This window comes from Salvelinus sp. IW2-2015, linkage group LG7 (genome assembly GCF_002910315.2).
Source record: "Salvelinus sp. IW2-2015 linkage group LG7, ASM291031v2, whole genome shotgun sequence".
NCBI classification, from domain to species: Eukaryota; Metazoa; Chordata; class Actinopteri; order Salmoniformes; family Salmonidae; genus Salvelinus; species Salvelinus sp. IW2-2015.
The window spans coordinates 11,816,391-11,841,416 of record NC_036847.1 but is presented as its reverse complement, the minus strand read 5'-3'; the positions used below and the strand labels follow the sequence as shown (position 1 = coordinate 11,841,416).

Below are 25,026 nucleotides of genomic sequence, written 5' to 3'. Positions count from 1 at the left end.
AGAATATGTACATAAAGATATATGAATGAATGATGGTACAGAACGGCATAGGCAAGATGCAGTTGATGGTATCGAGTACAGTATATACATATGAGATGAGTAATGTAGGGTATGTAAACATAAAAGTGCATAGTTTAAAGTGGCTAGTGATACATGTATTACATAAAGATGGCAAGATGCAGTAGATGATATAGAGTACAGTACTGTACATATACATTATATTAAGTGGCATTGTTTAAAGTGGCTAGTGATACATTTTTGATCAATTTCCATCCATTTCCATTATTAAAGTGAGCTGGAGTTGAGTCAGTATGTTGGCAGCAGCCACTCGATGTTAGTGGTGGCTGTTTAACAGTCTGATGGCCTTGAGATAGAAGCTGTTTTTCAGTCTCTCGGTCCCTGCTTTGATGCAGCTGTACTGACCTCGCCTTCTGGATAATAGCGGTGTGAACAGGCAGTGGCTCGGGTGGTTGTTGTCCTTGATGATCTTTATGGCCTTCCTGTGACATCGGGTGGTGTAGGTGTCCTGGAGGGCAGGTAGTTTGCCCCCAGTGATGCGTTGTGCAAACCTCACTACCCTCTGGAGAGCCTTACGGTTGTGGGGCGGAGCAGTTGCCGTACCATGCGGTGATACAGCCCGACAGGATGCGCTCGATTGTGCATCTGTAGAAGTTTGTGAGTGCTTTTGGTGACAAGCCGAATTTCCTCAGCCTCCTGAGGTTGAAGAGGCGCTGCTGCGCCTTCTTCACAACGCTGTCTGTGTGGGTGGACCAATTCAGTTGTCCGTGATGTGTACGCCGAGGAACTTAAAACTTACTACCCTCTCCACTACTGTCCCGTCGATGTGGATAGGGGGGTGCTCCCTCTGCTGTTTCCTGAATTCCACAATCATCTCCTTTGTTTTGTTGACGTTGAGTGTGAGGTTATTTTCCTGACACCACACTCCGAGGGCCCTCACCTCCTCCCTGTAGGCCGTCTCGTCGTTGTTGGTAATCAAGCCTACCACTGTAGTGTCGTCCGCAAACTTGATGATTGAGTTGGAGGCGTGCATGGCCACGCATTCGTTGGTGAACAGGGAGTACAGGAGAGGGCTCAGAACGCACCCTTGTGGGGCCCCAGTGTTGAGGATCAGCGGGGTGGAGATGTTGTTACCTACCCTCACCACCTGGGGGCGGCCCGTCAGGAAGTCCAGTACCCAGTTGCACAGGGCGGGGTCGAGACCCAGGGTCTCAAGATTAATGATGAGTTTGGAGGGTAGTATGGTGTTGAATGCTGAGCTGTAGTCAATGAACAACATTCTTACATAGGTATTCCTCTTGTCCAGATGGGATAGGGCAGTGCGCAGTGTGATGGTGACTGCATCATCTGTGAACCTATTGGGGCGGTAAGCAAATTGGAGTGGGTCTAGGGTGTCAGGTAGGGTGGAGGTGATATGGTCCTTGACTAGTCTCTCAAAGCACTTCATGATGATGGAAGTGAGTGCTACGGGGCGGTAGTCGTTTAGCTCAGTTACCTTAGCTTTCTTGGGAACAGGAACAATGGTGGCCCTCTTGAAGCATGTGGGAACAGCAGACTGGGATAGGGATTGATTGAATATGTCCGTAAACACACCAGCCAGCTGGTCTGCGCGTGCTCTGAGGACGCGGCTGGGGATGCCGTCTGGGCCTGCAGCCTTGCGAGGGTTAACACGTTTAAATGTTTTACTCACGTCGGCTGCAGTGAAGGAGAGTCCGCAGGTTTTGGCAGAGGGCCGTGTCAGTGGCACTGTATTGTCCTCAAAGCGAGCAAAGAAGTTATTTAGTCTGTCTGGGAGCAAGACATCCTGGTCCATGCCCTGGCGTAATTGAGGCTGTTCTGAGGGAAAAATGGGAGAGGGGGGTGTAGTAACTCATTATTAGGAAGGTGTTTTGCATATACAGTTGAAGTTGGAAGTTTACATACACCTTAGCCAAATACATTTAAACTCAGTTTTTCACAATTCCTGACATTTAATCCTAGTAAAAATTCCCTGTCTTAGGTCAGTTAGGATCACCACTTTATTTTAAGAATGTCAAACGTCAGAATAATAGTAGAACGAATGCTTTGTTTCAGCTTTGATTTCTTTCATCACATTCCCAGTGGGTCAGAAGTTTACATACACATAATTAGTATTTGGTAGCATTGCCTTTAAATTGCTTAACTTGGGTCAAACGTTTCAGGTAGACTTCCACAAGCTTCACACAATAAGTTGGGTGAATTTTGGCCCATTCCTCCTGACAGAGCTGGTGTAACTGAGTCAGGTTTGTAGGCCTCCTTTCTTGCACACGCTTTTTCAGATCTGCCCACAAATGTTCTATAGGATTGAGGTCAGGGCTTTGTGATGGCCACTCCAATACCTTGACTTTGTTGTCCTTAAGCCATTTTGCCACAACTTTGGAAATATGCTTGGGGTCATTGTCCATTTGGAAGACCCATTTGCGACCAAGCTTTAACTTCCTGACTGATGTCTTGAGATGTTGCTTCAATATATCCACATAAGTTTTCTCCCTCATGATGCCATCTATTTTGTGAAGTGCACCAACCCCTCCTGCAGCAAAGCACCCCCACAACCTGATGCTGCCACCCCCGTGCTTCATGGTTGGGATGGTGTTCTTCGGTTTGCAAGCCTCCCCCTTTTTCCTCCAAACATAACGATGGTCTACACTTTTTTTTCTGAGGTCTTGGCTGATTTCTTTTAATTTTCCCATGATGTCAAGCAAAGAGGCACTGAGTTTGAAGGTGGGCCTTGAAATACATCCACAGGTACACCTCCAATTGACTCAAATTATGTCAATTAGCCTATCAGAAGCGTCTAAAGCCATGACATAATTTTCTGGAATATTCCAAGCTGTTTAAAGGCACAGTCAATTTAGTCTATGTAAACTTCTGACCCACTGGAATTGTGATACAGGAAATTATAAGTGAAATAATCTGTCTGTAAACAATTGTTGGAAAAATGACTTGTGTCATGCACAAAGTAGATGTCCTAACCGACTTGCCAAAACTATAGTTTGTTAAAATGAGTTTTAATGACTCTAACCTAAGGGTATGTAAACTTCCGACATCAACTGTACGTAAAACATTATACGTAGACTATCCCGCACATGCGCAAGCCCTCTTTGACCTTTAGCTGTCGGGAAGAGAGGTCCAGTAAAAGTCAGATCCGCAGCAGCTCTGTAAATTATAAAGTCAATCTCAATGTGACTTGGATTTAAAAAGAATATCGCAGAGACTGATGCTAAAAAATATGTTTACACCAATCCAATGCTTTTAAACTTTAGTAGGACAAAAATAATAAAGTTGGCTCCTGAGTGGCGCAGCGGTCTAAGGCACTGCATCATTGCATCTCAGTGCTAGAGGCGTCACTACAGACTCTGGTTCGATTCCAGGCTGTATCACAACAGGCCGTGATTGGGAGTCCCATAGGGTTTGGCCGGCAGGGATGTCCTTGTCCCATCGCGCACTAGTGACTCTTGTGGCGGGCCGGGCGCAGTGCACGCTGACACGGTCACCAGGTGTACAGTGTTTGCTCTGACACATTGGTGTGGTTGGCTTCCGGGTTAAGTGGGCATTGTGTCAAGAAGCATTGTGGCTTTGTTGGGTTGTGTTTCGGAGGACACATGGCTCTCGACCTTCTTCGCCTCTCCCAAGTCCGTACGGGAGTTGCAGCGATGAGACAAGACTGTAACTACCAATTGGATACCACTAAATTGGGGAGAAAAGGGGTAAAAAAAAGGTAAAGATGCATTATGCAAAAATCGATCCACCATTTCCTGGTTGCTCAAATTAGAATAGTGTGCCTAATTTCAGTATATGCGACAAAACAAGCATTATACTATGCCATCACACTTCTGACACCAGTGTAGCGAACAGCAACATTGCGGGTCGCCCAAAAAGTTATATATTGCAGCTTAAAGAAAAAATAAACGTAATTCAGTTTTTTTAGTTAGTTTGAGTCAAAGATAATAGTTGCAGAATAGTTTTCGTTTTTCAAACCGGTTTGTTAATTATTTTATTTAAATTGACTAATTTTGTTTTTTCCTGACAAGTTTTTGTTTCAGTTTTCATTTACTATAAAAACCTTGGTTAGGAGACATACGCTCGAGACTGGCAGGGGGAGTTGCCCTGTCACCGTTTGCTATGCCATCCCACTTCTGACACCAGTGTAGCAAACAGCAATATTGCGGGTCTCCTTGTGTATTGTGGTGAAATACTTGACTAAATCATTATTGTAGTATCCCCAGGAATGCTATATCCACTGCCCTTGGACTGTACACTCTCTAACATTAATTATGAAACAATTCCATAATAAACAAAAGTCACTTGGCTACCATTACTAGTGGAAAAAAATCAAGTGCCTATGTAACACGTTTTGGGCGTGTTATAAGATCAAGAAGTCATGTATCGAAAAATGCTCTTTTTGAGTAATGTTTGCCATTGACACCTGATGGACATTAGATCAATGCTTTGTGCGTCGTTTTGCATTATAACCAAGTTAAAATAAAAACCACTGCAGTTGGATTCAGATTAGCCTACTTTTAAAAATGTCCAGCCTTCGGACAGCTTGGCAACAGCAGCTACGTACAGTGTGTAGCGGCACCCAGAAGCGAACAAAGCGACCCGGAAGCGCTGAACCAATTGGAGGCAGGCAGAAAGAATACCAATCTTTAATAATAAAGCAAGACAAAATCTGCAATCGGGACATCAGGTCTGTGTGCAATTCATGGAATTTGTTTGTAAATGTACATTTCTGGAAGTTGATAAACCCCAAACGTATGTATTATGCAGATAATATCATTTATGCCCCTCGATTCGTTAAAAAGTTGGAATGTAAAAAATACCAAAGTGAACGCATTTTGGAAAAGACTGGCATAACGTCTTTTAGAATACCTTTCTGTCAGCGTGCGGTTGTTACATTGTGACCTTTACGCATTGATGATGTTTTATAAAAACATTTAAGCGCAAAGCTCGAGCATCTTACCTATTTCCGTGCTATTTGCAGGGCATGGTCTGTTTAGGAAGTGTCCGTTTTTTAAGAGGTGGGGAGGCCGGGCTATTCAAACCTGCAATTCGTCGTAAACATTGATTCATGTTTTTGACATAAACACACATTTGTGTTAAGCGGCCTCCTTTTAGGAGAAAATGAGATGCTCCTAATTTTGGGGTCTGCAGAATATGGCGTCCCGCCTTATAAAAATAAGTCAGGCTGCCATTTTTGTTTCTCTTTTGTCTGAAAATGTTTTAATAAATGTGTCTGAGAATGTTTCTGTGTGGCATCGTATCGGATTGTCGCATCGCCAAATGTGACTGAATTTCAGAACTGTCGAGGGGCACACATGCTATGAAAAGTCTAGACTACCAAAGGAAACATGAAATGCTGCCTAAATTAATTATAACTGGAAGGGGACGTAACTAATATTTTACAGGAAATATATTTTGTAAATAATAAAACGTTGACATTGAGCCTATTCTGATTTCCGTAGACCAACAATGTGTGCTAAACTGTCTAGGCATAAAACCTCTGGCATAAACCTTTGGGAATGGGATAAAGAATATTGAAGGTAGGCCTATCGACAATGACTGACAGGTGTGACCGTATTCAGTGAAAGTTTGGATGTTTGATTGCATTCTTGTAATGTCTTTTGAGGCCTGTGATTGACTGCAGTTTGAACTGAACATACTAGGTTTTTATACAATAATTATGAACATGTATTATTGTGACTATGTGTGAATTGTGCTGTTTGTCCTGTTAATTACCCAAATCCGAATGCGACAAAGTTACTCTATTGTATAATACTTCATTATTGGTATATCATATATTTTTTCGAAGTATTCATGTAATATAGTAGAAAGAATAATATAACGTAAGTTATTAGGTAATAAACTCATGATAACAGCCCAATTCACACAGTCACAATCTAATTTCATAAGCCATATGGTACAAAACTGGTCTCTTTGTCTTGAGAGGTAGAGACCTGAGTCTGCCTCCCATTAAGGCTATTGTACTTTTTTCCACTCTACTACTTCTGCTCTGTACAAAGGAAAATAGGAGGGATGCTCAAAAACAAAACAGTCACATAAAACATCAGAATACCTGTCCATTTTATTCTTAGTTTAAATCTAATACGTTTTAACCTCCCAATACATGGGATAATGCTTTGTAGATAATGGTATTTGGAAAATGATAAAATACCACAATAAAACGTGCATTTCTATCGCAGGATGGCTGAGCCTCGGTTCAACAACCCCTACTTCTGGCCTCCGCCTCCCTCCATGCCTGGCCAGGTAAGGACATCTTAATTTTTTATGTCCTTCCATCTAGGCTGACATGGTTATGCATACTCAGCTCATTATTTTCTCAGTTAAAAGTATTTAAATCTAGGTAAATGCCCATCAGAAGAGGTTAACAACTAAGGTATTAAATGGCAACAAAAGTATGACTATAATGGGATCATCTTTAGCTTGATGGTTGATACAATGGAGCTGTTTTCTGTTGAACATGACCGGTTAACCCTTTCAGCTGGATAACCTGGTGCTCATCAACAAGATCAAGGAGCAGCTGATGGCTGAGAAGATCCGACCCCTGCACCTGCCACCCAACTCAGCCCCCTCTCAGCAAACCCTGCTGGTGGCTTCCTCCCCCTCGGACGGGGGGCAGCAGCCGCATGGCATGCCCATGCCTAAGCACCAGCAGGGGCAGCACCACCCTCAGGGCTCGGTCCAGCAGCCCGACATCGCCCTGCACGCCCGCCCAGCCTCCAGCTCTGTGCCAGGTAGGTACTGTAACAGCGTTTGCTGTCTGCTCACCACACTGGAGTGCACACTGGAGACACCACCTGGCTCTGGTCATACTTAAAGACCTATATTCTGTTCAATGGTCTCAATCTCAATAGTCTGAAGTGCCTTCCCCTTCGCATCTCCTCTCCGTCATCTGCATTGATTAGGAAAGCACAGATGAAAGTCATATGGTGGATGCCTACCAGTGTAGTTCTTTCATATCGGTGCAGAGGATTGAAAGTAAGTCAAAAATGTAGCTTAAATGCAGCCATAGATGTAGACATTTTTAATCACCCCCGTTGTATTATGGAGCGTTGTAAGATCTCAGGATGGATGTTGAGTATAAATTGGTGCTATTTATAAAGTTATTTTCTCATTTGTCCCTCAGTTAGATCAGTTAATTTTATTACCTTCAATGTCGATGATGCAGACGTGAATATGGATGACAAGTCAGCAGTGAAGGCCAAAGGACTGTGGGATGAGTGGCACATGCGACAGATCGTAGAGCAGCCCTCTAGAGTTAACCATCGGTCAGGTAATAACCACACCACCTTTCTCATTGGAAACATACAATCGTCAATGAAAACATTAAAAAGCTGTGTAGTTCACAAGGGTTAGACAAGAGCCAAATACATTTCAGTGTGCCTCTTAAGTTCTGACACCTTCCCTAATTAGTTTGTGTCAAAGCTCAGTCTCTCAGCAAGCTAAATCGCTAACCTTTTGCATGGCTTATCATTTGTAAGTCTTTATGTGCCCATACACAGGTCTGGCCCCGTCGTCCCGGCCAGACGGCCACAGCATTTCCGAGGCCCTCACGCCCACCACACCCACCTCCAGCAGCCAGAACCGACTGGGAGGGGCCCCATCGGTCAACATCATCTCCGGGCTGGCCAGTGGGCCTGGCATGGAGCAGATGAAGAGCGGGGGCCTGGCCGGACTCCTCGGCCCTCCACCCAAGACACCCCGCGGGCGGAAGAAAATCAAAGCGGAGAGCGGAGGGCCTCTTCTGGTGGTGCCCTACCCCATCATGGCCTCTGGCGCAGACCAGGGCTGCATCACCTTCCCTGCCAAAGAGGGCAAAACGTACAGGTATGGACAATGTTTGTAAAACGGATTCAATTTAGCTTAGTTTCAAGTCTACATAATAATTCTTATTTCTTCAATAAGCACCCATTTCAGTGGTTGTAGACCTAGAGACATTTTAGTCACATGCACATATCGGTAACGGTGTTATTGGTAACACAGTGTTATGCATAAGACATTCATAACACCCTCAAAAATCTGTCATGACACCTTTTTGAGTGTTGCAGTATCATTCATAACACAACCTTCATCCATGACATATGATATGACCCAGTCCCATTTGTATGTATACCTCCACCCAGATGCAAAGTGTGTCCGCTTACCTTCTTGTCCAAGTCGGAGATGCAGATCCACTCCAAGTCCCACACGGAGGCCAAGCCCCACAAGTGTCCCCACTGCTCCAAGTCCTTTGCCAATGCGTCCTACCTGGCCCAGCACCTCCGCATTCACCTGGGCATCAAGCCTTACCACTGCTCCTACTGCGAGAACTCCTTCCGTCAGCTCTCGCACCTGCAGCAGCACACCAGGTCATTTGAGTTCACCTTCATGGAATAGGAAGGAATAGGGAAAAAAGTCATCCACCAAAATCCACACCATATTAAAATGTGTTTGTGGCTTCACAATGGCAATGACAACATTAAAAACATATTTTAAATAGGAACTCTCCGTGTATTGCTGGAATGTACAGTAGCCTTGAACTGCATTGTTGGATAAGGGCTTGTAAGTAAGCATTTCATCGTAAGGTTGTATTGGTACCTGTTGTATTTGGCACGTGACAAATAACATTTGATTTGCATCAGTGACCCTGACATTGGGCAGCATTAAGAAATGTATAATTATGTATCCATTGTTTTATAACTCTTTATTTTTTTTACACCATATTCTTTTACATTGTCATTACATTATATTTCCTGTCATCATTGCTAAATAAACATAATATTTCAGTCCATTCGCTCTCCAACATGCATCTATTTTCCTCTGCATGTGTCTTAGAATCCACACTGGTGACAGACCCTATAAATGCGCGGCCCCTGGATGTGAAAAGGCCTTTACCCAGCTCTCTAACCTACAGGTCAGTATTACATCACAGCAGGATTACTTACTTATGCTCTACAGTCCATCTCAGTGCTGAATGGCTCCGAGCCTATTGATAATATTAAAGGTGCTACATAGTAAAATTCTAACTGAATGTAGCCCTAAATGGCATACTGCAGAAGTGAAGGTATAAGATTCCATAAGAGAAAAAGATGGTCTACTAAACCATACAATAATTACTTTCCTGGGATGCTCTGAATGATAGTTATCCTCTAATGAGTGACTGAGTTGTGCTTATCTCTTCTATTTCTCTCTCGCTCTCGCTCTCCCCCTCCCCTTCTCTCTCTCTCTATGTAGTCTCACCAGAGGCAGCACAACAAGGACAAGCCGTACAAATGTCCCAACTGCTACCGTGCCTACTCAGATTCAGCATCGTTACAGATCCACCTGTCTACGCACGCCATCAAAAACGCTAAGGCCTACTGCTGCAGTATGTGTGGCCGGGCATACACCTCAGTGAGTATCCTATCCCTCTGTTCAGTATTAGATGTTAGTAGTAGTGTAAGCAAATCCAAGGCATTGCTATAGTCCTGGTCAGTTATAGCGTCTGTAAACATTTGCAGAAGCCGCACATAAAACCACAACATAATTAAGCATGAATTAATAATTTGCTTACTGACTTTTATAAAAAACCTGCAGGCGATTACTGAATTTTGGGACTAGGGTTGCCAACCTATTCCTGTGTTTAGGCATTTGTGTGGGAAAACGAACAGGTTTTGAGTCGTCCATTTTGTGTCTTTGCAGGAAACCTACCTTATGAAGCACATGTCCAAACATACAGTGGTTGAGCACCTAGTGAGCCACCAGTCCCCCCAGAGGACAGAGTCTCCCAGTATCCCAATACGCATCTCCCTCATCTGAGCTCTCCACCCACACAGCATTACTGTATGTTGTTGTATTAATTTTCTATGTAAGGCTGTAGTTTAGGTACCCTGCATATAAGGCCATCGACACAAGGCCTACATACAGTGCCTTTGGAAAGTATTCAGACCCCTTGACTTTTTCCACATTTTGTTACGTTACAGCATTATTCTAAAATTGATTTTGAATAAAAATCCTCAGCAATCTACACACAATACCCCATAATGACAAATTGAATACAGGTTTTTTGAATTTGTAGCAAATTTAAATAAAATAAAAAGCAGAAATACCTTATTTACATAAGTATTCAAACCTTTTACTATGAGACTCAAAGTAATTTATGGTAGAGTGGCCAGACAGAAGCCACTCCTCAGTAAAAGCACATGACGGCCTGCTTGGAGTTTGCCAAAAGGCACCTAAAGATTCTCAGACCATGAGAAACTATATTCTCTGGTCTGATAAAACCAAGATTGAACTCTTTGGCCTGAATGCCAAGCGTCACATCTGGAGGAAACCTGGCACCATCCCTACGGTGAAGCATGGTGGTGGCAGCATCATGCCGTGGGGATGTTTTTCAGTGGCAGGGACTGGGAGATTAGTCAGGATCTAGGCAAAGATGAACAGAGCAAAGTATAGAGAGATCCCGGATGAAAACCTGCACCAGAGCGCTCAGCACCTCAGACTGGGGTGAAGGTTCACCTTCCAACAGGAGAATGACCCTAAGCACACAGCCAAGACAACGCAGGAGAGGCTTCGGGACAAGTCTCAATGTCCTTGAGTGGCCCATCCAAAGCCCGGACTTGAACCCGATCGAACATCTCTTGACCTGATAATAGCTGTGCAGAAACGCTCCCCATCCAACCTGACAGAGCTTGAGAGGATCTGTAAAGAAGAATGGGAGAAACTCCCCAAATACAGGTGTGCCAAGCTTGTAGCGTCATACCCAAGAAGACTTGAGGCTGTAATCGCTGCCAAAGGTGCTTCAACACAGTACTGAGTAAAGGTTCTGAATACTTATGTAAATGTGATATTTCCGTTTTTTTGCAAAAATGTCTAAAAACCCATTTTTGCTTTGTCTTTATGGGGTATTGTGTGTAGATTGGTGAGGGGGAAAAAACAATTTAATACATTTTAGAATAAGGCTGTAACGTAACAAAATGTGGAAAAAGTCAAGGGGTCTGAATACTTTCCGAAAACACTGTATGCATCACATGACACCTGACATTCATTTCCAAACCCCTTGTTCTATTTTGACACAGATTGGGTCGGTTAAATGAAAATGAACACATTCTTTGCAAAGGTTTTGTCAAAGGAAACAAATGTCGGATAATGTCTCGCGTCGAATAAAACTGAGCACTTACAAAGGCGTTTTGCAAACAGTGATTTATATATATATATATATTTACAGTACCCGTCAAAAGTTTGGACACACCTACTCAGCATTTTCTTTCCTTTCTTTTTACTATTTTCTACATTGTAGAATAATAATGAAGACATCAAAACTATGAAATAACACATATGGAATCATGTAGTAACGAAAAAAGTGTTAAACAAATCAAAATATATTTTAGATTCTTCTAAGTAGCCACCCTTTGCCTTGATGACAGCTTTGCACACTTCTGGCACTCTCTCAACCAGCTTCATGAGGAATGCTTTTCCAACAGTCTTGAAGGAGTTCCCACATATGCTGAGCACTTGTTGGCTGCTTTTCCTTCACTCTGCGGTCCAACTCATCCCAAACCATCTCGGTTGGGTTGAGGTCAGGTGATTGTGGAGGCCAGGTCATCTGATACAGCACTCCATCACTCTCCTTCTTGGTCAAATAGCCCTTACACAGCCTGGAGGTGTGTTTTGGGTTATTGTCCTGTTGAAAAACAAATGATAGTCCAACTAAGCGCAAACCAGATGGGATGGCGTGTCACTGCAGAATGCTGTGTTAGCTATGCTGGTTAAGTGTGCCTTGTATTCTAAAAAAATCACAGACTGTGCCACCAGCAAAGCACCATCACACCACCTCCTCCATGCTTCATGGTGGGAACCACACATGCGGAGATCATCCGTTCACCTACTCTGCGTTTCACAAAGACACTGCGGTTGAAACCAAAAATCTCAAATTTGGACTCATCCGACCAAAGGACAGATTTCCACCGGTCTAATGTCCATTGCTCGTGTTTCTTGGTCCAAGTAAGTCTTTTCTTCTTATTGGTGTCCTTTCGTAGGGGTTTCTTTGCAGCAATTCGACCATGAAGGCCCAATTCATGCAGTCGTCTCTGAACAGTTGATGTTGAGATGTGTCTGTTACTTGAACTCTGTGAAGCATTTATTTGGGCTGCAATCTGAGGTGCTGCTACTCTAATGAACTCACCCTCTGCAGCAGAGGTAACTCTTGGTCTTCCTTTCCTGTGGCGGTCCTCATAATAGCCAGTTTCATCGTAGCGCTTGATGACTTTTGCGACTGCACTTGAAGAAACTTTCAAAGTTCTTGAAATGTTCCGTATTGACTGAACTTCATGTCTTAGAGTAATGACGGAGTGTCGTTTCTCTTTGCTTATTTGAGCTGTTCTTGCCATAATATGGACTTGGTCTTTTACCAAATAGGGCTATCTCCTATATACCACCCTAACCTCGTCACACACAAGCTCAGCTCATACGCATTAAGAACGAAAGAAATTCCCCAAATTAACTTTTAACAAGGCACTCCTGTTAATTGAAATGCATTCCAGGTGACTACCTCATGAAGCTGGTTGAGAGAATGCCAAGAGTGTGCAAAGCTGTCATTAAGGCAAAGGGTGGCTACTTTGAAGAATCTCAAATATAAAATATATTTTAATTAATTTTTTGGTTACATGATTCCATGTGTTATTTCATAGTTTTGATGTCTTCACTATTATTCTACAATGTAGAAAATAGTAAAAATAAAGAAAAACCCTGGAATGAGTAGTTGTGTCCAAACATTTGACTGGTACTGTATATATTCCATTAAATGGATTTACAAAATGTGCCAGACAATATTTGCCCTTATACGGAAAATAAATAGATTTGAAAAAATCTGGGTGTGTTCTGGTGACATCCAAAGAGCATCTTAAAGGGTCAATATGCAGTTGCTACATACATTTATGGACGTATAAAGGTATTCTATATCCCCATTGATTCTTCAAGATTATAACTTATAAATGCTTCATAAGTTTAGGTGAACTTTCATACCGCATCAGAACCCAAAATATAAGCTTGTTTTACACCAATGTTTGTAAACAAGGTAAATGTATACCCTTAACACATGGTTAAAACTATCATTTTGATATCATGGGTGGTCAGTCGTTGCATCTATAGCCCGGTCTATGAATTTGAGAGTGGTTACATTTCTCCAGCCCCATCCCTCAACTTTTTACTGAAACAGTGGCGGGGAAAACATTTAGTTATTGTTTCAACTGCGGATTGTCCCTTTAAAGCACTTTCAGCCTTTGTGGTTTTGACTCCAAATGTTTCCATCTTTTCCAATGGAAATGCAAAAGCATTGCTTGAGGCAGCTAAGAGTATTGACTGTGTCTAATCGAAAGTCTGTTTTTTTTGGTTATATTTTTGTTCAATGCAAGTATACAGGGTCAAACTATAAAAGTGGCATTTACGCGGAAAGCAATTGGAACTATGTGGACAATTCGATTGTAAGGTTGTTTCTCTCGGGGGAATGATGAAACAAACTCAAGTGCACCAACATGTAAAAAAGGAACGAATGTTTGTTTTGTCTAGATCATTTCAATCATTGTTTATGGTTAATCGAATCAAGATCATATGGGTTATATGACCAGACACTAATTCAATCAACTGAACTGTTCAAATCAACAGAACATTTCACCGGTTTTCCTTGCGGCCAGGTAGTACAGATGGCAGCTTTGCACCTATGTGAGCCAAGTCAAGAGTCATTAGGAAAGCAAGCTAACATTAGCTAGTGTGCCAGCTTTACGGTATTACTTGGCACTGCCCTCAATAGGCATACGCAAAGCTATCACGATGAGCATTACAACTGTCATTTACAGTCATGCCAGCTTTTGTCAAGTAACTTCCGATGGTCCTCATAATACAAGCTACTGTTAGCTAGGGTGCTAATAACAGAGAGTAATGCTTTTGTCACGATAGTTCTATAATAAGTCACAACAGCTGATGATGGCTCTCATGATTGTGACCGAGTCAGGCAGGCCTTGACAGGGGGCATCAAGTGTGGCCACGTTGGTAATGTTGTTAGGTCTATGTTACTTGAGTAGAACATTTCTACTCCAAATATAGAGAAATATATAGCGAGCATACATTTACTGGAGGTTAAGTATTTGGTATTTATGTTGACTTCTAGATTGTTATAGTCTTACTTGTGTCACATGTGACTTCAGAATCTTATCAAGTCAACTTAAAGCTATTGCCCAGCCCGGTAACAGAGGCCCGTGCTGCTTCATCAATAGAAAGTCAGTCAATAAAACAGTTTAAACATGACAATAGTATTTGAAAGTGGACCAAAAAGTGAACTAATATTAACCCCTAAGCCCACTACATTCAGGATAGATTCATCTTGATTTTCAACAGGTTTACATTTAATTACCGTAAAGTATAGTCAGTATGAATTTGTTCAAAGGTTCATACCATATATAACTTCATATGAACTGGCAGTGTTACTGCAAGTGTTTCTTTCATCATGGTATACACAGTATTGTTTGTTGTATTTTTACTGTAATTTTACCTTCTGGTTGCTCTGGATGGTACTAGTAGCTTGTATTCTTCCAAGTTGCTTAAGAAAAGGTGCTAAGGCTAGATGTTTATTTGAGATGGAGCTGAGAAGATTGTTAAATACATTTATAGTATGTAAAAAAAAAAAAATTAAAAAAATTATAAAAAACTATAATTCAAGCCACTGGCCTGGAAACAAACATTTATGCCAACAGACCCTGCCTCTTCAATTTAGTCTCTTCTGAGAAAAATTATAGGGAAATGTACATGTTGCTGTATTGTAATGATCCTCATTCTAGTACCATTTTCATAAACTGTTGTTTTGGGTTAGAGTTTTGTACAGGTATGTTTATGTATGAACTTATTGTAATGATTTTAGTCTATCAGAATATTGATAATTTGTTATTAATGTTTTCAGTTTATGTATACGCCTTAACTATTTTATCATTGAACAACCATTTTATTTCCATATTCTGTATTGTGTTCTTCAGTATTCAGTCTAGTAAACATTTTTATTTTTCCGCATGGAATATCCAAACTGTAATCTGTATATTAATGAACTGTTAACCCATATTCTCTATGAAAAGATATTATGTGTAGATTTATTACACCTCTTTCTTTGTGATTTCATATAAGGTTTTTAGACAACTTAATATGCACACAAGACTGAGAAGTAAAACTAAGGATATCAATGTTTAAAAAAAACTTTATCTTTACCTTGTTTAATAAACAGACAGTTAAACAAAAAATTGTACTGCATAACTTTGATGAATAATTTAAAACCAAACCGTTTGCAGCCACAGCATGTAAAACATGGGTTAATTATTGTATTCGCCATTCAATATTGCAACATTTATCATCAACAACATGATTGTTTGACCTTCTGTTCCAAGATATGACCTGGAATTTATTCATTAGGAACCAGACAGAAGCAAACAGTCGAAACGGGGAGGGACTAACCTGAACTTGTCCAATAAGAAACTCAAATTTTCAGTTTCCCAAACTTTTGCTTCTGTTTGGCACTAATGAATACACCCCAGGTGCGCTTAAACTAAACAAAGGAATCAAATACACATGGGAAGATTGAATGACCTTTATTTATGAAAATACATGTTTATTATCTTTATAAAAAAATCACATTTACATTAGTACCTAAAAGTTAATGTTAGTTACTCTAATGAATATGACAGTTAATAGAAAGAATTATTTGTAGATTGATATTCCCTCTCAGTTTAGCAGCAGGACAGAGCATTACACTTTATCATTACAGGCACGTTGAAGACAAAATGGAGGATTACAAAGCATATCATACCATATCATATACATTCCTTGCTGAATCAATCTCTAAAGGCTAGTGAATGATTGTAAGTTGTCAGTGGCTAAATAAAAGGTTAAAATTCCAAGTTTATAAAACATTGCTAAATTAAATAATCGCTTTGTGGTTAAAACATCTAAGAGTCATACTACACAAACTTAAAAATCTATAGTGAAAAAGAAATGCATTACTGTAACAGGTGATCAAATGCTGTGTATACTGTGAATATGGTATTTTCCAAGACTACCACCTTTAATGATAAAGTACCTAAAAACCCTGACCTCTAAACGGGCATGCAAGTGGATCCCATTCAAAGCAAAACAAACTATTGTAAAACTTGCTATCTTTCTTAAAATGTTTAACCTTTATTTAACTAGGCAAGTCAGTTAAGAACAAATTATTATTTTACAATGATGGCCTACCCCGGCCTAACCTGTACGACGCCGCCCTATGGGAATCCCGATCACGGCCGGTTGTGATACAGCCCGGGATCGAACCAAGGTCTGTAGTGACGCCTCTAGCACTGAGATGCTGCGCCACTCGGGAGAATCTCTTACATAAGAGACAACAAACTGTATTGTCCTCCATATTAAAACGTGTTCTAGTTAAGAACATAATGAACAGAGGTATAGTATAGCCTACACCAGAGTACAGGTTTGTAGTGGTTTGAGTGATAATATTAGGATTGCTAATAATGGCTATTTGAAAGCCAACAATCTGTTTCTTAGCATTAGGCTACACACACACATACTGTATCTTCCTCATTACAACACATCTAGTTGTATGTAACATTCTCACCCTCGTAACACCAATGTTCCACTCGGTAGAAAACATGTTTGTAAACTTAACAGATACGCCTTGAACCACGTTAAGACTTAATCTCAGAAAACATCCTAAAACATATTACAATCCCAAAAGGCATGAGGTTTTCATAGAAAATAAAAAGCCAACAATGGATTTAAGTTAAATCCTACAGCTACCGTTTCACTGCCACTTTCCTCAGAATGTAAACCAACTCGAGCATGTTCTAAAAAAAGTGATAATTTCAAACGGCTCTTTCACACCACTGTCATTTAATTGTCACTATTGTACGTTGATGTCAGACACATGCAGTAAGGTCCAAAAGTATTTGGACAGTGACAAATGTTTTGTTGTTTTGCCTCTGTACTCTAGCACTTTGGATTTGAGGGTATTTTCATCCATATTGGGTGAACCGTTTAGAAATTACAGCACTTTTTGTACATAGTCCCATGATTCTAGGAAACCAAAAGTTTTGGGGAAAATGTACTTATGATATTTATGCCTCTAACTTTCTCACTCATCATTATTCATGATTCATTAAATTATTATCCGTAATCATGGTAGCATCCACATGAATGTAAAAATATTTAGAAACATATTCTATTCTTATTTACCAATAACATTTTATCCAAAATGAACCAATACATTATTTACCACAAACTTTTCTGAAACACAACCAAAACAAACTGCAAATGCATCCAACAAGTTTGTAGAGTCACACGCTTGATGTAGTCATTGTGTGCTAGGAATATGGGACCAAATACTAAACTTTTGACTATTAATACACACAAGTGAATTTGTCCAAATACTTTTGGTTCCGTAAAATGGGGAGACTATGTACAACAAGTACTGTAATTTCTAAACGATTCACTTGATATGGATGAAGATACCATAAAATTAAAGCTGAGAGTCTGCACTTGGACCTTAGTCATTGTACCATTTCAAATCCAAAGTGCCGGAGTACAGAGCCAAAACAACAAAATATGAGTCACTTTACAAATACTTTTGGACCTCACTGTATTAGTGTAGAAATTGTGATGCTAGTATCTAGAACAATTTTTAAAAAGTTACCGGTCTTTTCCTTGAATACAAAGACACATATTTGATTCAATGTAAATGTAGTCATACCACCTCCAGACCTTCATAAGGCTCCATGGTCAGTTTGGCCTTATTTTCTGAATATAAAGACCATCGTAGCATTTGGAGGATTTAAAATTAGGTGCATCCACATTTAGTGCATCCAAAAAAGACCATATCTTAACTAGTTACTTCCACTTTCAATCGAATAGTTGCACTGAAGCTCAAATCACACAAGTCACTGTTAAAAATACTATTTTCAATGTTTGCCATTGACACACTCCCACAGACTTAACCAGCCAAACCCCCAAAAGCTCACTTTTCAAACACCCCACTGTGAACACAAGGGAGAGAAGGCAGCAGCTGCAAGCCAAATGAGGGAGTCAGTGGTATAATTCCACAATTCAAACTGTGTTCCACGGGCAAAGCAGAAAAGACCATGAATTGTCATTACATTGCATTCAAAATTCTCACAGCTGTCTATTTTGTACACAATGACATGATTGTCTTGTAAAATCACCACTCAGGTCAACACCTCAAAGGTAAGTAACAGTAGCCTCAGCTTCCAGGCTTCCTTAGAGACTTGGAAGAATGGTAACGCAAGACTAGAGTAACAGTGACAGATTCTCCTGTGGTCAATGGAGCAGTCATTTTGTATACCAGGGTCCTCACCACCCTTTAACCCCTTCCTCATACCTAGTCACTCCCCACACTGATCACTTTCTGGTCACTGGTCACTCTCCTCTGGGTCTTTGGAGTCTGGGGGAGCTACAGGGGAGGTGAGGTTCAGGTAGCCCAGTTCAAAGGACTGCAACTGGGAATGGGGCGTGGAGGACGACGTCTGGATGCCCTCCACGCGCTCACCCACCTTCACCCGGCAGATGGCATTGAGGATGCCCAGAGGGTCACACGCACCTGATGTCAGACTACAGACAGACAGGTGGTTACTGTAAGAACAATGGATGAATGGTGCAAGAAGTTATGAATGACCTTGCTACAAGTGCAGTTAAAATGTTGTTCAAGCCCAGAGCAGTCACAATGTTGAAGAGCAGCTTCAAATAAGAACATACAAACAAATAATGTAGAATGCCCTGAGTATATTTATGAACAAAAATATAAAAGAAACATGGGACCAACACTTTACACAAGTGTTGGTCCCATGTTTCATGAGCTGAAATAAAAGATCCCAGAAATGTTCCATATGCACAAAAAGCTTATTTCTCTCAAATGTTGTGCACACATTTGTTTACATCCCTGTTAGTGAGCATTTCTCCTTTGCCAAGATAATCCATCCACCTGACAGGGGCAGCATATCAAGAAGCAGATTAAACAGCATGACCATTACACAGGTGCACCTTGTGCTGGGGACAATTTTAGGCCACAAAAATGTGCAGTTTTGTCACACAACACAATGCTATAGATGTCTCAAGTTGAGGGAGCGTGCAATTGGCATGCTGACTGCAGGAATGACCACCACAGCTATTGCCAGATAATTGAATGTTAATTTCTCTACCATCGTTTTAGAGAATTTGGTAGTACGTCCAAACGGCCTCACAACCGCAGACCATGTGCATGGCGTCGTGTCGGAGCGAGTGGTTTCCTGATGTCAACATTGTGAACAGAGTGCCCCATGGTGGCGGTGGGGTTATGGTGTTGGCAGGCATAAGTTACAGACAACGAGCACAATTGCATTTTATCTATGGCAATTTGAATGCACAAAAATAACATGACGAGATCCTGTGAGGCTAATTCTTTTAAGGTATCTGTGACCAGCAGATGCATATCTTTATTCCCAGTCATGTGAAATCCATATATTAGGGCCTAATGAATTTATTTCAATTGGCTGACTTCCTCATATGAACTGTAACTCCGTAAAAAGAATGAAATTGTTGCATGTTGCATTTATATTTTTGTTCCATATATAATATATGAACTATAAATATATGCAATATATTGTATGCATCTATGCAATTTGTACCTTAATGTTGACTTATGAAGGACGCTGTCGTTCGCAAGACTTTCAGAAGGAAACATTTTCTTGATATCCTGAGGGGGGGAAAGCAGATGAAAAATTAGTTAGGAAAACATGATGCTCTTTTGTGCCAATGTCAGGGACCATGGGATTGGTACCTCTAGGTTGCAGAGCGATTGTGATTGGACGTTCCTCAGAGCCCGCTCTAGCGTTCCGACTTGATTGGCCAACTTTAAAGTTCTTTCCTGAAGTTGTCTGTTCTCCACCTCCAGAAAGTTGACCCTGAAAGAGAAATTTGGTAAAAGACCAAGTCCATAGTACCGCAAGAACAGCTCAAATAAGCAAAGAGAAATGACAGTCTATCATTCCTTTAAGACATGAAAGTCAGTCAATGTGGAACATTTCAAGAACTTTGAAAGTTTCTTGAAGTGCAGTCGCAAAAACCATCAAGCGTTATGATGAAACTGGCTCTCATGAGGACCGCCACAGGAAAGGAAGACCCAGAGTTACCTCTGCTGCAGAGGATAAGTTCATTAGAGTTACCAGCCTCAGAAATTGCAGCCCAAATAAATGCTTCAGAGTTCAAGTAACAGATACATCAACATCAACTGTTCAGAGGAGAGAGCGTGAAATCAGGCCTTCATGTTTGAATTGCTGCAAAGAAAGCCCTACTAAAGGACACCAATAATAAGAAAAGACTATCTTGGGCCAAGAAACACGAGCAATGGACATTTGACCGGTGGAAATCTGTCTTTTGGCCTGATCTCCAAATTTGAGATTTTTGGTTCCAACTGCCGTATCTTTGTGAGATGCAGAGTAGGTGAACGGATGATCTCAGCATGTGTAGTTCCCAACGTGAAGCATGGAAGAGGAGGTGTGATGGTGCTTTGCTGGTGACACATTGATTTATTTAGAATTCAAGGCACACTTAATCAGCATGTCTACCACAGCATTCTGCAGCGATACGCCATCCCATCTGGCTTGCGCTTAGTGGGACTATCATTTGTTTTTCAACAGGACAATGACCCAAAACACACCTCCAGGCTGTGTAAGGGCTATTTGACCAAGAAGGAGAGTGATGGAGTGCTGCATCAGATGACCTGGATTCCACAATCACCCGACCTCAACCCAATTGAGATGATTTGGGATGAGTTAGACAGCAGAGTGAAGGAAAAGCATCCAACAAGTGCTCAGCATATGTGGGAACTCCTTCGAGACTGTTGCAAAAGCATTCCAGGTAAAGCTGGTTGAGAGAATGCCAAGAGTGTGCAACACTGTCATCAAGGTAGAGGGTGACTTCTTTGAAGAATCTCAAATACCCTTTTATTTGTTTAACTCTTTTTTTGGTTACTACATGATTCCATGTGTTATTTCATAGTTTTGATGTCTTCACTATTATTCTACAATGTAGAAAATAGTAAAAAGAAAAGAAAAACCCTTAAATGAGTAGGTTTGTCCAAACTTTTGACTGGTACTGTACCTTAAAAAGGGACAGGTCGGCAAAATTACATAGTGTAAAACTTGTATTAATAGCCCAGGAGTTTATTTGCTTAAATCACTGAACACAACTGGCATTTATTAGAGATAGGCTTCTATTTCCTTAATGCACACAGCTTTTGCTCATTTGCATAGTTAATTGTTTAATTCCAGCATTCACTTCCAGCATTTTAATACATTTCTTCATTTCCTGCACTAATGTGTTATCATTTACACACTGTAACCACGTCTCCATCCAGAGTTTATGCGAGTCATACCATATTTAAAAACAATCCCAAAGTTTCAGTAAACATTTTTAAATGCTGACAGAACTTGTTTGTTCAACATCTTTATGTCTGTAAAATAAATTGTGTGAAAAATGGTGGTGGAAAATATTGAAATAATAATCATATAGAAGTAAGCTTTGAGGCACGCGATGATATGGTGTGTCGTTCTCCCATTAGAACTCGGGAAAACATGCAGTTTATTAGGCTACAGAAGAAATAAGTCATGATGAATTTCACAGGGTGGTGAAAGTGAATGGTGGTTTTGATGCTCCTTTCCAATAAATATCTAGGGTCTTATTTTACTGACATGTTCGATGCTTGACTGCCATTTGACCCACAAAAAATGCTGACCACAACACTTGCGTTGCAAAATAAATGTAGTCATACATGTTATTCAATCATTGCACCCACACTGCTCGCGCGCGTCAACAAACGTCGGAGTAGCCAGGTGCTAAAATAGAACTTGGTTCTATTTGTGACGCTTGATGCGCAGCAAGTACCGCCGCTCCCATCTCCTCATTGGTTTTTAGGAGCATATACCCATGTGGATGTTGAAAGATGAACTGAGGTCCACCCTCCAGTCCAGTTGGTAGTGGTAATGCACCTTAAAGTTGGTTGCCAACCATCAAATAAAGTCCAAAGAAGAAGAAGAAGCCTGAAGGAGGAGAGATTACTAGAAACAAACTTTTACCCTTTTATCTGTGGATTATTTGTCGGAGTAGAGGACCTTGTGCATTTCAGGCAACAGCAAGCTAGCTAGCTAAATTGCCATAAATGTTTAATGCTTTTTGACCTGTCCCCAAATTAATACAGATGGTTCAGAGTTTGTTTCGATATTTCAACCTGCGTGTCCTGATCGCATCTGCTGTGGGTGGACAAAATCAACATATGCACGATGGCGGCGCATGAGCGGTCTGGCCAGCATGTTAGGCTATCCATAATAATCTCATCATGTAGACTAGACTACCTGCACAGCCTACCCACACTGTATCTGCGAGCTGTTGGCTAGAGCACACGTACCAAGACCATAGTAGGCACATTTGCTATTAAACRCAACAGTTTTTGTGACAAAAGCTGTTGAAAATGCGATGAAAAGACATTGAACTTTAGATTTTATTTGGTACATGAAAACATAAGCAAAAAAAAACATTTTGTCTGCACTACAGCATCACGCAGTGATTATTTATCCAAAACCAGTCCGTTTGGGAGAAACACCACTGGTGGGAAAATGCTAATATTTTCTATATGCTTTAAAAAAAATATTCACATGAATCTGTCGCCAATTTAATGGAAACCTAGTTAATGTAACTTTTCTTTTGTCTTAGTATACCGCCATAAAAAAATTAAAATAATATATTACTTTTCCTTGACAGAATAATTTGACTGACTGCATTTCCTGCAATTGTACTTTCACCACTAGAGGGCGATCTGCCAATTACTGACTGTTTTCTTCTAGCCAGTTAGCTTGAAGTTCTCAGCTGTTGCCAGCCAATGGCTAGTTGTTTCTTACTGGCGATAAAAATGGATGATTGACATTAAGATCCTGTGTTTATTTGAAACAGGCATTTATTTGCTGAAATGCGTGCCGTTGCCCGGCTTTTAAAAAGGCTTTTAATTGAAGTTTTACGGTATTTAGATATTTGTTTCCTTACCTTGAAAGCAGTCTATGGAGAAGCAGTGACTGAAATTCACACGTTGGTTTTGTGGAACTTTCCCTAATTTCGCTGAACTTTACCCAGGTGACTATGTTACAGCCGGAGTTGCGTGTGGTGAACACATTCACATCAACACTTGACCGAAAGACACACTCCTTAATTTGGCAGCCCCACCTTGCTTTAACTACTTATTACAAAAATAAGGAATGGGGCTTGAGGAATGTAACCACACTCAAATTCATAGATAGAGTACTCAGTACCTGTGCTGAACATTGGAGGCCTTTCTCAGGCCGTTGCTCCCCATCTCCTCTGCCTCGCTCATCCTCCTCAGAAGTTCTCTCTTCTCTACCAGCAATTTTTCATTCTCCTCCATAACTGTCCTGATCCAGTCTTTCTCCTGCATACCATAAGAGAGGCAGAGAGGTAGAGTCCTTCAAGGCTATCATCACTATTATTACTACTACAGCAACTGCTCATGCCACATCTCAATGCCCTCTCAGACACAACAGACACCATGACACTACAGATGTCACTCTTTCAAAAAGGGCAGACAAACCCATCTAGGGATGTTGAAAACTAGCATATAGCACCGGATGATTGTTACATCAATGTGTCAATGTGTTTGTACCTGTCCCTATTCATGAAATTAACCATGAAACCAATGACAAGACTGACAAACGGACAGACTGATTGACAGACAGACTGACCTTGTGGGAGAGGCTTGAGGCCAGGGCAAGGTCGTTCTCCAGTTTCTGGATGGTGCGGTCTCTCTGGGCCGTGGCCATCAGGAAGATCTGCTTGGCCTTCCTCAGCTTGGTCTTGTGCTGCGACTGTTTCTCATTGTACTTCCTGTATGTGGAACGGGGAGGTGGGAGAGATGTTGGAGCGTTCATGATGTGTCATTAAGGTCTATAGTTTAATATTAGTCTATAGTGTTTATGGTATTCATGGAGGAAGTCATCTTAATGTTTGTGTATGTGTACAGTAAGTCGCTGGAGAGGTTGGTGGTGTGTGTGTGTGAGCAAATGTGCCCTTTTATATACAGTGGGGAGAACAAGTATTTGACACACTGCTGATTTTGCAGGTTTTCCTACTTACAAAGCATGTAGAGGTCTGTAATTTTTATCATAGGTACACTTCAACTGTGGAGAGACGGAATCTAAAATAAAAATCCAGAAAATCACATTGTATGATTTTTAAGTAATTAATTTGCATTTTATTGCATGACATAAGTATTTGATCAGAAAAGCAGAACTTAATATTTGGTACAGAAACCTTTGTTTGCAATTACAGAGATCATACGTTTCCTGTAGATCTTGACCAGGATTGCACACACTGCAGCAGGGATTTTGGCCCACTCCTCCATACAGACCTTCTCCAGATCCTTCAGGTTTCGGGGCTGTCGCTGGGCAATACGGACTTTTAGCTCCCTCCAAAGATTTTCTATTGGGTTCAGGTCTGGAGACTGACTAGGCCACTCCAGGACCTTGAGATGCTTCTTACGGAGCCATCCTTAGTTGCCCTGGCTGTGTGTTTCGGGTCGTTGTCATGCTGGAAGACCCAGCCACGACCCATCTTCAATGCTCTTACTGAGGGAAGGAGGTTGTTGGCAAAGATCTCGCAATACATGGCCCCATCCATCCTCCCCTCAATATGGTGCAGTCGTCCTGTCCCTTTGCAGAAAAGCATCCCCAAAGAATGATTTTTCCACCTCCATGCTTCACGGTTGGGATAGTGTTTCTTGGGTTGTACTCATCCTTCTTCTTCCTCCAAACACAGCGAGTGGAGTTTAGACCAAAAAGCTCTATTTTTGTCTCATCAGACCACATGACCTTCTCCCATTCCTCCTCTGGATCATCCAGATGGTCATTGGCAAACTTCAGACGGGCCTGGACA

At 41.2% G+C, this 25,026-nt stretch overlaps 2 protein-coding genes across 10 annotated transcripts in view; one reads left to right on the top strand and one right to left on the bottom strand.

Annotated features, from left to right (window-relative positions):
- The first annotated feature begins 4,547 nt into the window (after nucleotides 1-4,547).
- Nucleotides 4,548-15,296, top strand: LOC111966393 (zinc finger protein 362). 6 transcript variants are annotated; one of them, XM_023990995.2, is made up of 10 exons: nucleotides 4,639-4,726; nucleotides 5,502-5,579; nucleotides 6,240-6,303; nucleotides 6,539-6,791; nucleotides 7,184-7,330; nucleotides 7,539-7,884; nucleotides 8,181-8,405; nucleotides 8,872-8,950; nucleotides 9,271-9,429; nucleotides 9,718-15,296. In XM_023990995.2, exons 3-10 carry the CDS (start codon nucleotides 6,241-6,243, stop codon nucleotides 9,832-9,834), a joined length of 1,389 nt encoding a protein of 462 aa, XP_023846763.1. In that variant the 5' UTR covers nucleotides 4,639-4,726; nucleotides 5,502-5,579; nucleotide 6,240; the 3' UTR covers nucleotides 9,835-15,296. The 6 variants fall into 6 exon arrangements, with proteins under 6 accessions (XP_023846760.1, XP_023846762.1, XP_023846761.1 ...); XM_023990992.2 differs by lacking the exon at nucleotides 5,502-5,579 and having other exon boundaries at nucleotides 4,548-4,726; nucleotides 6,566-6,791; XM_023990994.2 differs by lacking the exon at nucleotides 5,502-5,579 and having other exon boundaries at nucleotides 4,548-4,726; nucleotides 7,226-7,330; nucleotides 7,560-7,884.
- Nucleotides 15,297-15,626: 330 nt separating this feature from the next.
- The window catches only part of ccdc30 (coiled-coil domain containing 30), a 32,655-nt gene continuing 23,255 nt past the window's right edge, over nucleotides 15,627-25,026 (bottom strand). For 2 of the 4 annotated variants that reach the window (XM_070444423.1, XM_070444424.1), the window contains 5 exons: nucleotides 23,838-23,979; nucleotides 23,391-23,527; nucleotides 19,871-19,994; nucleotides 19,719-19,786; nucleotides 15,627-18,687 (listed from right to left, as the gene is read on the bottom strand). In XM_070444423.1, the coding sequence (XP_070300524.1) occupies nucleotides 18,468-18,687; nucleotides 19,719-19,786; nucleotides 19,871-19,994; nucleotides 23,391-23,527; nucleotides 23,838-23,979 (691 nt within the window). In that variant the 3' untranslated portion in view covers nucleotides 15,627-18,467. The remainder of the gene's footprint in view (nucleotides 18,688-19,718; nucleotides 19,787-19,870; nucleotides 19,995-23,390; nucleotides 23,528-23,837; nucleotides 23,980-25,026) is intronic. The other 2 variants (XM_023990986.2, XM_023990989.2) reach the window with 2 other exon arrangements.

What these genes read in the sequence shown, in the direction of transcription:
- LOC111966393 (XM_023990990.2), top strand. Translation starts at nt 4,563, where the DNA reads ATGTCCAGCCTTCGGACAGCTTGGCAACAGCAGCTACGTACAGTGTGT. An exon ending in TAGAGTTAACCATCGGTCAG is followed by an intron (nt 7,331 to 7,538) that starts GTAATAACCACA and finishes ATCATTTGTAAG; the next exon opens with TCTTTATGTGCCCATACACA. An exon ending in GTGGCCGGGCATACACCTCA is followed by an intron (nt 9,430 to 9,717) that starts GTGAGTATCCTA and finishes GTGTCTTTGCAG; the next exon opens with GAAACCTACCTTATGAAGCA.